The sequence below is a fragment of the Notamacropus eugenii genome, chromosome 6 (assembly GCF_028372415.1).
Source record: "Notamacropus eugenii isolate mMacEug1 chromosome 6, mMacEug1.pri_v2, whole genome shotgun sequence".
Lineage (NCBI taxonomy): Eukaryota > Metazoa > Chordata > Mammalia > Diprotodontia > Macropodidae > Notamacropus > Notamacropus eugenii.
The window spans coordinates 236,768,135-236,782,033 of record NC_092877.1 but is presented as its reverse complement, the minus strand read 5'-3'; the positions used below and the strand labels follow the sequence as shown (position 1 = coordinate 236,782,033).

General features: G+C 36.3%; 1 protein-coding gene across 5 annotated transcripts in view; it reads left to right on the top strand.

Annotated features, from left to right (window-relative positions):
• Nucleotides 1–13,899, top strand: part of GPC5 (glypican 5) — a 2,038,323-nt gene that overhangs the window by 426,940 nt on the left and 1,597,484 nt on the right. For all 5 annotated transcript variants that reach the window (XM_072622122.1, XM_072622124.1, XM_072622123.1 and 2 more), the window contains exon 3: nt 9,573–10,267. In XM_072622122.1, the coding sequence (XP_072478223.1) occupies nt 9,573–10,267 (695 nt within the window). The remainder of the gene's footprint in view (nt 1–9,572; nt 10,268–13,899) is intronic.

Here is a 13,899-nt window from a genome sequence, read left to right as displayed (position 1 = left end):
ATGTATCTCTCAGAGACAATTTCCACGTCACTCACTCTTTGAACTTGCTCTGTGACCTACCATACCATTATGCTTTCCATCCACTTGGTGTGTATTTGTTTTCTGACCTCATATTGTGATTCACACCGTTGTTTACAAATGAAATGCCCTTCACTTGTATTTCTCTCTTTGGTACCTATTCATCTTTCCAGACTCGGCACATATGTCAACATCATCTCTTCTATGAAGCTTTCTTGAATTCTATCAGTTGGAAGTGAGCCTTTCTTCTTCAGATGTAGCCTAATACCTTATTCTTAAATTTTGTGTTATCCTTATTTGCATATGTGCCATATATCCCCTACTAAGTCACAAATTCCATGAGGATGGGAAATGTGTCTCCTCTATTCTTGTTTCTCCCCTTGCACTTAGCAGAGTAATCAATGAGCATAGTAAACATTTATTATATGTTTATTAAATTTAATTGAAGGAGAAACAGTGATAATATGTAATGAAAAGTAGGACATAGATTTATAGCTCCTCCATAAAACAACTTTTTCTATGCAGAGGGGTAAATAGAATTCTAAGCATAAACTGTTCAGCAAAAGACAAAAAAAGAATAATAAATCATTCGCTTAAATGTCATTTAGTCCAATTGTGTCTTTTTAAAAATGAGGAAACTAAGCCCCACAGAGATCAAGTGACTTGTCCAAAGTTATGAAGGTTTTAAGCAGTGAAACTGTGAATCTCCTGTCTTCTGATTTCAAATCTGTCATTCCTTTTACTCATAAAGTATAGATTTTTGTGTTAATACAATGTGTTTGGGGGCAAGAAAGTACCAATCGAAATTGAGCACTGGAAGATATTAAGGAGATATATTTGCAAACTATTTCATAGGTAAAGTTAAAACATGAGCATAGTAAAAGAAATAGTGGATTTAGAGTAAAAAATTATCTATGCCATTTGTTAGTGATGTGGTCTTAAGGTAATAATTTAATTTCTCAGTGCTTTTGTTTCCTATCCTGCAAAAATAGGATAATTCATCTTTAGAACATTGTGAAAATGAGGTAATGATATAAATAGTTTCATCAAATTAATATTCTTTTTTTTTAAAAACTCAACTATAAGCTTCATGAAGGCAGAAATCATCTAACTTCATATCTCCCACAGTGCCTTGAAGAATTAAAACTCAGCACACAGTGTATCTATAATAAATAGTGGTTGGATTGAATTAGATAAAGAAAGAACTCTGTGTGACCTTGGCCCAGTCACTTAACCCCTATTGCCTTGCCTTCCCCCCTCCAAAAAAATAAAAAGAAAGTTCTGTTGAAAGACGAAATTATTCATTCTTCTTTAATAAACTATGAAATTGTTTATCTTGGGAACATAGGAAGATTTCTTTTCAAACAGAGTTATCTTACCTTAAGTCATGAAGGAACTAGCAGAGTTGCCTGTGTTAGTGCTTATTATCTGATCTGTAGGCATTTGGAGGCGGGGTTGGTTCCTGTCACAATGATTAAATAAAAGACCTTGCTGGTTTTCAGAGGTTCTAAAATGACAAAAAGTTGCTAGCACTAAATGAGTATATAAAAAAGATATCCTCAGTGCATATATGGGGGACCGTACCCCGCCTCCGTCCATGCCAAACATGACAAATTATTTTGCCACATAGTAGTGTCCTGGCAGACTGTCAGGGGCTGTCATTACTGTATTAATGATCACTGTGTTAAAGAGTTCGGTTATAGATTGATTGCCCCTACACCATTCATTTTGTGCAGATGACTCATTCCTGAAGAATAAGATTATAAATTGCACAGTACAGTCTTTAAAAGAATGGAGAGAAAAGTTTCCTCATACTTTGTCAGCAAGTGTCATTCTGCTTTGGCAGGGAGACTGGAACAAGCCAGGATGCGATTAAGAAAACATTTATATGTTCCATGGGGTGGCCAATGTTGTTCACATAAAAGAAACCTGAAATGGAAACTCTGATAATATGGGTCCTAACAGCTTCAGAGAAACTCAGTGAAATCACTACTTGTGATGATCACAAGGATTTCTCATCGTGTTTTTATTAAAACAATTCAATATCTCATTCCTTGGTTCAGAGTAGTCAGTATTACAATTTTTCATTTAAACATTTAAATATAATTCTAAAGAGAACACCAGGAGATAACACAGTAGGTAACTAATTCTTAAAAGAACAAAGCTTCTCTATTATAGAGCGGCAAATAGAGTTTTTAGTATAAACTATCTACAAAAGGACAAGGGAGTAATAAATCATTTGCTGACATATTTTTGTTGAATGCCCTATGGATTTGCAGGGCATAGTAATGTTAATTCAACCTGGAAAACTTCAGTTGAGAAATACATTGTATAATAATCTGTTGATTATCTACAGCCTTTGTGATTTATTCTTTTATGAGTATTCAATTTCAGCACTTAGATTTAATAAAGTGTGTCCTTAAATTGTAACAGGCGTTTTGTATCTTATAATTTTCATCTTTTGTCAGGCCTAGAGGCCTAAGGGCTACCCGAGTCTTTCCTTACCTGTCTCAGGTCTTTGGCTGGCCAAACCGGATAAACGTATGAAAGAAGAGACTTTCCAGAGTCGAAAAAGGGTTAGGCTTTATTCAGGGTCTTGGTTACATGTGCAGGGTGAATTCTTCCTCAGGAGAGAGGAATCCTCTTCCCAAGGAGGCAAAGATCTTACAGTAAGAGAATGGAAGTGGGAGTGGGAAAGGGGAGAAGGAAGAGGGGAGAGTGAAGAGGGGCCTTCTGTCCTCTAAGGGCCCCTCAGGGCTAAGAGCGCCTTCAGGCTTTCCTGACCCTACTTAAGCTCTCCCGCCGCATAGTTTGCACCTGAATATCGTGCCTGTTCTCAGCCCTTAGACAACAATAGGTGTGCTCAGACCATGGATTAATCTCGAGAGTGGGGATGCTCTCCCCAGCAAGTTTCCCACGGGGAAGAGGCAGAAATGCACGAGATAGCCCGGGTCTCACACCTCAATTCCCAGCTGTTCTCTGGGGGGGCCTCATGAGAACTCTAAGGTTTAGAAGTCCTCACTTTTACCTGCCCGAGACTGTCCACATGGAACTGAGCTTACACCCCCAACACATCTTTCAGAAAGCAACAATAAAAAATGAAAATAGTCATAAAATTCCTGTTCATGTCATACTAAAGAGGTTAAAGTAACATCATAATATCAATAACGTTACCTATTGAAATCTCTTTTATCTTTAAAGTGATGACAAAATCCCCATGAGGATGGAACTTCTCTCACTCTAAAAGAGATAGAAGCTTCAATTGATTTTTCAGTTTGTTAAATTTCACAGTGTGAATTGGCATCATCTGACATTATTTTCTCTAGGTTTTATTTAAAACCTTGATTTCAGGGTAAGTTAGAGTGTTCAGAGGGAAAATAAGATGCCCCTAAACAGGGACACTGGAAAGAAGGTGTAATGAGGACTAATTATAAACCTGCAGTAGTGGTGGTGATAGAGATTATCATGGTTTACTTTATGTATAAAATATTTAAAGAAATATTGAAATTGACCAATTAGACCGTGAGTATCTTGAGAGCATGGTCTTTTTTTTGCCTTTCTTTGTATCCCTAGCACTTACCACAATACCTGGTGCCTACCGGGCACTTTATCAATGCTTATTGACTGACTGTTCCTTTTATCTTAAGAGATTAAGAAAGGAAAGTTGAAACGGGAATGTGTCTCTTTTGCATTCATAGTTATCCTTTCCGGTTTCTAGAAGTATAAAGTGCATTCTCTCATGCTCTAGCATCCTTCCAGTGACCTAGGCTCTACAGCAAGGAGTCATCCCTAACTATTTTCACTCTCCCGGTTTCTCCAAGCAATCCTCCTATTACACGAAGTGAAGTCCTTTGCCTTTCTAGTTCCCCTCCTCAAAACTGATTTATTTACATTTTTAGATTTATATTTATAACTCAGCCTAAATTTTTAGAGACTGGGGGAGACAGATTAAGTTTATAAAGATGCCACATCACACTCTGACTCTTAATAAACTTGCTTGCAAATCTAATAAAATCTTAAAATATTGTTTCAGAATAACTACTATCCATGCCTTTCCCATCTTATATTGTTAAGTTGATTTTGTTTCATACCCAAGTGCAAAACTTCTTATTTATCTTTACTGAATTGCATTGTATTAGATTCAGTCCGGTGGGTTTATTAGCAAAAATAGAATCTAGCCTATCAGGATTCTTTTAGATCCTGACTCTGCATTGAGCTAGTTATCTTTCCTAGCTTGATGTTATCTACAGATTTTTGCGCTCATGTAATCTATTTCAGTATTGGTAAAAATGTTGAACATCATACGGATGAGCACAGATCCTTGAGGTGCCCCACTAGAGACCTCCTGCCACGTTGGCATTAAAGTTAAAGATGCTTAAAATGCTTCCATCCAATCAGTTCTAGATCAGTTGGATCATGTTATTTAATCCATTTATCTCCATCTCCTTCACAAGAATAGTATTAGTTACATAACTCATTATCTTTATAATATTACTTTATAGTTACAGTGCAAATTGTTCCCCTGTTTCTGCACACTTCACTTTGCATCAGTCCTAAGTTTTTCTGAAATCATCCCCTTCATCATTTCTTAACAACACAATTGTGTTCCATCATGTTCATACACATACCTCATTCAACTCTTCCCCAGTTGATGAGCATCCCTTTAATTTCCAATTCTTTGCTACTACAAAAAGTACTGCTATAATATTTTGTCAATATTTCCCTACACTCTTATAAAAATAATACTTATTGGTTGATTCTTACAGCAAGGAAATGACCTAGAGAAATTTTGTAAAAGTTTATGGGAAAAATAATTAAATTAAAATAGAATAAATATGGGCCAATATTTTGTAAGAAAGAATAATTTAAATTAACAGTTTACATTGGAGACTAACAATCAGAACTGTTTAAAAAAATGTAAAGGACTTCTTTGAGTTAGGGAGTTTCCTATTAAAAGAAATGTTTCAAACAGAACCTGGATATCTGATTTTTGTTGATATTGTCCTCGTTATACTTGTGTGGGTCAAGAGTTTAGAGTAGACGATCTCTGTACCATGAGAGACAGAAACAAAGATTTGCATAAGGTTGCAGATGTAGCACAAAGTAAGACTGATTTCATTCCAGATCTTTGGCCCAAATCACAGAGTTTTTTACTTTCTCCACTATGTTATGCTAGCCATTTTGACTTTACACATGTGATTAGTAGCTCAACAGAAAATATAGTAGCATACTAGCTAGCTATTCATGTTTCAGAATCTATATATTTTCTTTAGAATGTAAAGAAGAGTCATGTAAAGTCATGGGCTCATTGGTTTAAAGAGGGAAAGGACTTCAGAGGTCATCTAGTCAATATCTTAATTTTATAAATGAAGACCTTAAGTTGCAGAGAGATTATATACCTCACCCAAGGTTACACAGTCAGTAAAAGGTTGAGCCAGCATTCAAATTCTGATTTTACATTTGCCCTTTTGAATAGTTATTACAAAGCTAAATGCCAGCTTCACCTTATAAATTGTGTTTTTGGATATATTAGGACTAATTTAATATCTTAGGAACTACTGGATTGTTCTGAAAATGGGTCACACTTTCTCCTGATTTCTCACTTATGCCAAATTTCATCATGACTAGTAAGTACTGGCTTGATTTTCTCAATAACAAAAAGATTTCTCAAGAAAGAAGTGTTTGCTCATCTTTGATTACTTTTTTGATGTAAAAAGTTGTATTTTCTCCTCATTTCACCACTCCCAACCACAGGAGAAAAATGAAAAACAAAACTCTCCAACAAAGAGGCATGATCAAGCAAAACAAATCCACTACATCCAAAGGCGTTCATGCCATTTTACATCTTAGTCTATTACCTCCCTGTCAGGAGGCAAGTGGCAAAAAAAAAAAACCCAAGGTTTGATTTTCATTCCAAATTTCTCCCACTTTCTTAGTTTCCCTTTAATCTGATACTATGCCATGTGTGTGTGTGTGTGTGTGTGTGTGTGTGTGTGTGTGTGTGTGGTTTGCTTTCATTTGGAAAACATATTCACAAAATATACTAGTGTTTTCTGTACTATAGTTTTGTGACACTGTTTTTCAGGGTATATCTGTCATTGTCCTTTTGGTGCCTCACTATTGCCTATGTGTCACCCAAAGGGTAATAGACAAATGAAGAGCGGGAGAAAGTAGGCAGTAATATAATAGCACTCAAGAATCACACACAAGAAGCATTATAACATATATCACTAAGAAAAATATAACCAGAAAAGGAAGTGGATTTGTTGTATAGAAAGAGGAAATAATGCTGGATAGGTCATGGATTACACTGCTAAAGAAGTAATATCAAAACCAAAATGTACCTTGGAGGGGAATTGAAGATCCGTCATAGAAGACAGAGTACTACACTTGTCACTGTAGATTCATTTTGGTGTTTTAAAACAAAGTTTTAAGGGGTGCAGAGCCAAGATGACTGAGTAGAAGCAGGGACCTGCTACAACTCTTCGCACAAACTCCTCCAAAAAAAACCCTGTAAAAATGACTCTAAATAAATCTTAGAGCAACAGAAGCCACAAAATGACAGACTGAAGCAAATTTATAGCCCAGGACAATCTGGAAATTTGACAGAAAGGGTCTATCACATCAGGCAGGGAGTGGAGTGTAGTTTGCTATGGGCCACACCATGGCAGATTGAGTGGGAGTTTGCCTTAGGGGACTGAATTGCTGGTGGCTGCTGCAAATTCCAGACTTCTCAACCAACAAATGCTAAAGACAGCTTCAAAGGCCATCTGGAAGGGTCCCTCACCTGGCTGAGAGGGGAGCATGGTATTGCCCCAGGGTGCCAGTAGCCACTGCTCAAGGGGAAGCTACTTCTAGAGCCCTCCACTTAATTTAAAAGCTCAAAAGTCAAGTGATTAGCTGGGAAAATGAGCAAAGGGGGCAGGGAGAAGAAAAAGACAGGAAAACAGGAAGGAGATAGGGGATAAGAGAAGGGATAGCAGATTGGAGGAAGGGGTAATCGGAAGCAAACACAAAGGAGAGAATTGAATAAATGGAGGGCAGGACGGGACAGAGGGAAATATTGTTAGTTTTTCACATCATCACTGTTATGGAGGAGCTTTGCATGACCACACATGTATAACCTTTATTGAATTGGTTGCCTTCTCAATGAGGGTGGGTGGAAAGGAGGGAAGGGACAGAATGTGGAACTCAAAGTTTTAAAAATGAATGTTATAGGTTGTTTTTATGTGCAACTAGGAAATAAGATATATAGGCACTGAGTTATAGAAACCTTTCTTACTCTACAGGAAAATAGAAAGGAAAGGGATAAGGGTGATAGAAGGGAGGGTAGATTGGAGAAAAGGGCAATCAGAATACATGTTGTCCCAATAACAAAAAATGAAAACTAAGGGTAGGCCACTACATGAAGTGACTCCCCTGTAGAAGTTTTCTCTAGGATACAGGTAAGTATGGCAGGATGAGGTGTTAATGGGTTTTGTGGAACATTGGAGGGATTGGCCATGTTGGTGAGATTATAACTCCTTTAAAGTACTGAAGTATGTAAGTTTATTTTTCTTTCAAAGATCTTTAATATTAAGGGTATATCCATATTTGAATGACTAAAATATTTTAGCTGCTTACTTTATGGAACTGGTGAGAAAACAAACAAACAAACAAACAAACAAGCTTGCACAGCCTAGGTTAGCAAAATGATATCACGTTCCAAACAGTGAACAACTCCAGAAGCTGGAATCCTTGAGAACACACACGTACACACACACACTCATGAATCTGATAGTTTTAGCCTTCCAAACACTTTTCAGGACATGTCTTTTTCTTTATTCAAGTATTCACATGAGGCCTGTCCCTGTTGAACCACTGTGACTGTGACTGAGTGGCTAATTATGAAAATAATCTTTAAAATAATTCTAATCTTCTCAAACAATGTTTTGACAGATAATGTCTATCTTTTATTCTAAAGTAGTGATTACTAAGCCACATTTGAAGTTCGTGGCATTAACTCTGCACACAATTTAGAAAGCCTGGAATTCTCAAATCTTCCTGAAGCAGGAGTTTTTAACCTTTCTAGTGTGTCATGGAAACTTTTGGTAGTCTGATGAAACCTATACATCTCTCCAGGAAAAAAAAAAAAAGTTTTTTAAAAGTCATAATTGAAGGCAATATTACATTACAGTTAGAGCTTAGAAAAATGAATTATATTCTCTACAACTTTCAGTTAATGGTAATACTGTATACTTTTAGCAAAAAGAGTTACTTATATTACTCCATGCCATCTTATTAATTAAGACTTGAGCTAAATGACAAGAAACCTTTTAAAGGCTTCATTTCTTTTTCTTTTGGGTATGATTAGTACAGAAAGCACATTGGCACAGCCACAACTAGCAAGGGGTCCCAGACTATTAGCAGTCAGGGAAACCACTTCTTTTTCATCCCTATGCCTTTCCTGGCATTGTATCTTGCCATTCAACTTACCTCCATCAGCCCTGTTGTGACAGAACTGTCTCTACATAACCACTTCCAAGGTCTGTAATAATAACCTGTTTCTCACAGGGATCTATTCTCCCATTTCTTCACTTCAGACTCTATCTGAAAAGGTCTAAACTGCATCCATGGTCAGATTGCCTTCTATGCCACTGCTTCTCTGCCTCCCAAATGTTTTTGTTCCAGGTAGAAAAATACAATTCTTGCAGTGGCAAGAAGGAAATAAGGAGGGAGAAGTAATGAAGTAAATGCAGTAGCTTGAAAATTAAAAGAAATTTGGCAAAAGAAAAATAACTTTACTTATTTTAAGATATGCATGGGGTGATTACCATGTTAAATCAAAAATGTAGTAGCAGTAATGCTATATATTCTTATGTAATAATAGTTTTACGTAGATAATTCTGCTGATTTTCATTATGAAAAAGCTCCGGAAATTAAATTTAAAAAGGTATTTATGTGAAAGATTTAATGCTACCTTTAGTCATCTTTTATAAATAATGAATTCCATGATAGGAAATTAAATGATTGGTGATATTTCATCTTTAATTAATTGGGTTATGAAAAAACAGCTGAATTAATGAGAGGAGTGAGTTATATATAATGCCCATTTCCAGCTTATTTTGACAGATGTCAGAAGTTGGTAGAGCAGCTGTAGCTTTGTTTAGATTGTTGACTGTATACATCCTATATAACACATCTCTCTGAATTTATATATGCATATGTATATAATTAAAAATAATATAATAACTGAAATCTAAGTTGACACCTCGGGATCATTAAAGCAAGTTAATGATGTACTAATTAGCCTTAAGTAGATTTATTGTCTATTAAATCCCTTTATTCTCCTGACCAAAGATGACAATTCAGTCTTTCAAACTTCAGTTTTCCAGTGGAGTAAACTTCTTAAAGGTGGGTATTATCTCACTTTCATATTTGTATCCTCAATTCTGTTCATGATGCTGAGCACAGAAGAGCTTAGTGGGCATTTAACAAACATTTGATTAATTGGTTAATTGATCTATTGAAGGAATATTTAAATGTCTTATCTCTGCTTTTCCTTCTTGTTACAGAGACCTTTGAAACTCTCATCAAGCAGGCAGAGAATTACACAAGCACCTTATTCTGCAACACTTATAGGAACATGGCTTTAGAGGCTGCCGCCTCAGTTCAGGAGCTCTTCACAGATGTAGGGCTCTTTGTGTTTGGCACCGACATCAGTCCAGATGAATTTGTTAACAGATTCTTTGACACTCTGTTTCCTCTGGTCTACAATCATCTCATTAACCCTGGTGTGACTGATATTTCACTGGAGTATTCAGAATGCATTCGAATGGCAAGGCGGGATATTAACCCCTTTGGAAACATTCCCAAAATTGTAATGGGACAGATGGGGAGATCATTGTTACCCAGCCGGACTTTCCTGCAGGCTCTTAATTTAGGCATTGAAGTCATCAATACCACTGATCATCTGCAGTTCTCAAAAGAGTGCAGCAAAGCCCTCTTGAAGATGCAATACTGTCCCCATTGCCAGGCTCTGACTCTAAGCAAGCCATGTATGGGCTACTGCCTTAATGTTGTAAGAGGCTGTTTGGCTAATGTGGCAGAAATTGACCATCATTGGCGGGGATATATCCGATCACTGGAAGAACTTTCTGATACTATACATGGAACATATGACATTGAACATGTACTTCTGAACTTTCACTTACTTGTTAATGATGCTGTTATGCAGGCTCACATCAATGGAAAAAAATTATCTGAGCAGGTAAGAAGCTACTTCTCCTATTTTATGGTCTATGCTAATTTCACCCTTTTCCCTCTACCTTCTACTGCCTCCTCAAAGAAACCCTATAGTAATGGAGAAACCATTTAGTTCTATTACATATTAATTTTGAAATTATCATCATAAACTTTTGTTGATACAGGCATTAAATTATTGAGTTCTAGTTACTGCTTAAACTTTATATAAGTTTCATCTTTACTTTTAAAATAAAATCAAGTGATTTTGTAGTCACAGTTTTCAATTTAAAATATATTGGAGATGGGAAATACATTTTCTAAAGGTTTTCACATTTGATCCACACTATTAATTTTGTAATATCACTGCAAAATCTTATTTCTATTGTCTTCACCAAGGACACCTGCTCCTACTCTCCATGTTCAAGCCTTTTGGTCTGTGGATCTAAAAGTTTCTGTGTACATGTAAGACAAATAGATAGACAGATGAATATTGATAGAAAAAAATAGAGGAGTAATTTTGCATGAACAAATCATTTTGGGGGATAGAATGGATTAAGGAAGAGATGTTTAAAAAATACAGTAACTTAAGAGACTGGTTTATTTGGTTAAATTCATTTTTTAAAAAAGCTAAAAAAATGTATCTCTATCGTGTCTCTATTAACTCGTCTCAGGTCATTTAATGGATTGGTTTTCAGACACATTTGTCATAGTATTTTCAAGATGTGTCACTGTGATAACATTTGTGATTCTCTTAGCCCTTTAGAATATGCACAGTCTCACAATCTTTCATTACAAGACTACTTGAAAACTCCTTTGATGTAGAATCATAAAACTATAAGGTCTGAGAGTTTATTTAGCTTGCCTTTCCTATTCTGCTTCCTTAAACATTTCCATTAAAAGCAGCTGTATGTTTCCTTGGTTCTATGTCTCATATCCTTTAAGAAAGATCAGGAAGATTATGCTGGTGTTTAGCCTAAACCTTTCCTTCTAGAAGAGCCCTAAGCCTCTTGTCCTTTTTCAGTGCATTTCCACTAATGACTTGTTTTCACACTGATGCACTGATAGAATAGTCTGACATTGAATTATCACTCACTGTCTCTTCACTAGCTAGATAAACTCAGTTCCTTTAGCTTTTTTTCTGATATAGACCATTTTAAATGTCTCATTTTAAATATCAATCCCAGTTTATGTGCATTTTTCATATTTCTGTGGATATTTGATTTCATAACTATACGTAATCTCAGCAATGATGTATATTTTAACCTAGATATGCCTTCCTATCCTATAGTACTCTTGTTCATGCCTACCCACAAACCTTTCAAACAAAGTCTGCCATATGTATGGGAATTAATCCTATAAATCTCTTCATATTAGAGGGTATTGCTATATCATGTGTATTATCCACCTCCTATCTGCATTCCTCCTGTATACCAGGTATATTTACTGTTAAAGTCATATAAATCTGTAATAATGCATTTAACACTCATTTTGCTGTTCAATTCTGGCAATTTACCACAACCTATTTGCTCCCACTATGTGTCTTTCTATTGTGGTATCATCTTTGAAGAAAAAAAGTTTTTTATAGAAATCTCAACATATCTTTTCCATTTTTGTTTTTTGTCCTAGTTTTATCTTTGCTGCTAGAATGATTTCTTACAATTAAATATCTCACCAAAGTTTCTGTGAACTATTTTTTTCTTCTGTTCACTGATTTTAACCAGCTTCCATATGTCTTATTAATGGATGCTCCATTGTAAAATTATTAATTGTGTGCCATATCTCCTTATTTCCAACTTTTTCATACAATCTAGTGTTTATTTTGATCTCTTTAATGAGTCAATGATTTTGATTGTACACAAATAGTTAATTCAGAAAGAACTCCCATATTAGTAACTAGTGAAGTTCATGTAAATTTCTGACATTATTATCCCAACTTCTGCTCTGATAAAGTCAAGTATCTGAGCAAGGCTACTCTTCACCTCTAGTATTCTGAAGGTACCCCTGACAGGTGGGTATATATTTCTCCGTACTTTAAGACTCAGCATTCTGGTGTATTTTCCCAATATCAGTAGCCAGTGAATAATATCTCAGTATCATTTAGTGAACTGAAATCAACTAATTTTTGCAAATAGATGTTCTCTGAGAATATATAGCAAGAATAAAAATTATAGGTATTTTCCCCTAACACCTTAGCACATCCTTAGTCCCTTGGGAGAATAGACTGGGATTTAAGGCAATTTCTATGCAATGCCTCTGCCCCCACCAAATTTATTTCCAAATTTGGTGCTACTGATGGATGAATCATTGCAGCTCCCTTTTGGTTGTCATTGATCTGTAGTGGGTCCTTACCATCTTAGCTAACTGCAAAACCTGGTATGTGGTTTCTAGATTTCTGGTGGCTCATTATTTCAATCTGTAAAGGCTCAAAAGGTAGAAGTTTCTAATACACCCTTCACCTAAAAGCAAGAAATAATAAACACAAAGACAGAACAGAAGCCCATATTCATGGGCCACATGTCAGGCATGGGTGAGGATAGCTCAAGACCTCTCCCTATGTATAGATTTAAGGCTCTACAGGTGTAGCCAGGAAGCAAAGAAAAAGAGACTTGTTTTGGACAGTTAGTTACCTTTGAATGTGCCCCATTTCAGGCACTGAAGCCAATCAGAAGTCTGAGTCTCTCCACCACATAGTTAGCAGACTTGAACCAGCTAGAGAATGTTTGCACATGCTCCAAAAATCCATTTAGTGATTGAATCAGTCATGCACACTGTTTATATAAAACGACTGGGGCTTTACTTCTCCCAGTTATATCAGTATAAATATTGGAGTCAAATGAGTCAATCGATAAAACCAACCTATTTCACCTGTAGAAGAGACCCAAGTGTATGCCCTGACCCTTTGTGAGGGAGAAACATTGAATCAATCAATCAGATTTATGAAATAGGTGTGAACAAGACCTAGAAATGTCCATTCATTTGAGGCATTCCAGCTAAATGTGACAGGAAGTCTGTTTGAATTGGTTGAGGGATTTGGTCATGTCCTATAGGGTTTGCATAAAGCCAAGAAGCTAGTTCACCATCAAAGAATCCAGCAGCTTAGTGGTAGAAGCCTCCAGGAATTGAATGAGAGAATGTCTAAGAAAAGAAAGAATTCATCCTTAACCTTTGTCTCCTCTGATGCTCCCTCTAATTTTGAGCAGAGGATGACCTCATGAACTTCAGAGGTCTAGAGGAACTGGACATTTTCCTTTGTACCCCTGGTAAACAATAGCAGTTGACAGTATTTATACATCAAGATTTGAGAATAAACTAGATACATGGAGATGAGACAAATTCAAGGCACAAAGTCACCCCATAGCTAAGGGAAACTCCAACATAAAAACATTCTGGACCTGAGTTAACCAGGTTGCTACCATTCCAAGTTCGACCCCACTTTCCTTTGACCTCCGCATGAATTTGTGGGTCAGTGTAATTGAGATTATGGGTAATGTATTATAGAAGACAAGAGTGGGTGGATAAAGATGGATAAAGAACAAATGTAGACGAGAGTACTCAGAACGATCAAGATAATGATGACTGTTTTCAAGTGTCTCAACGCCTATCATGTGGAAAATGGATTAGACTTGTTCTTTTTTGGCCACAGAAAGGAGAACCAGG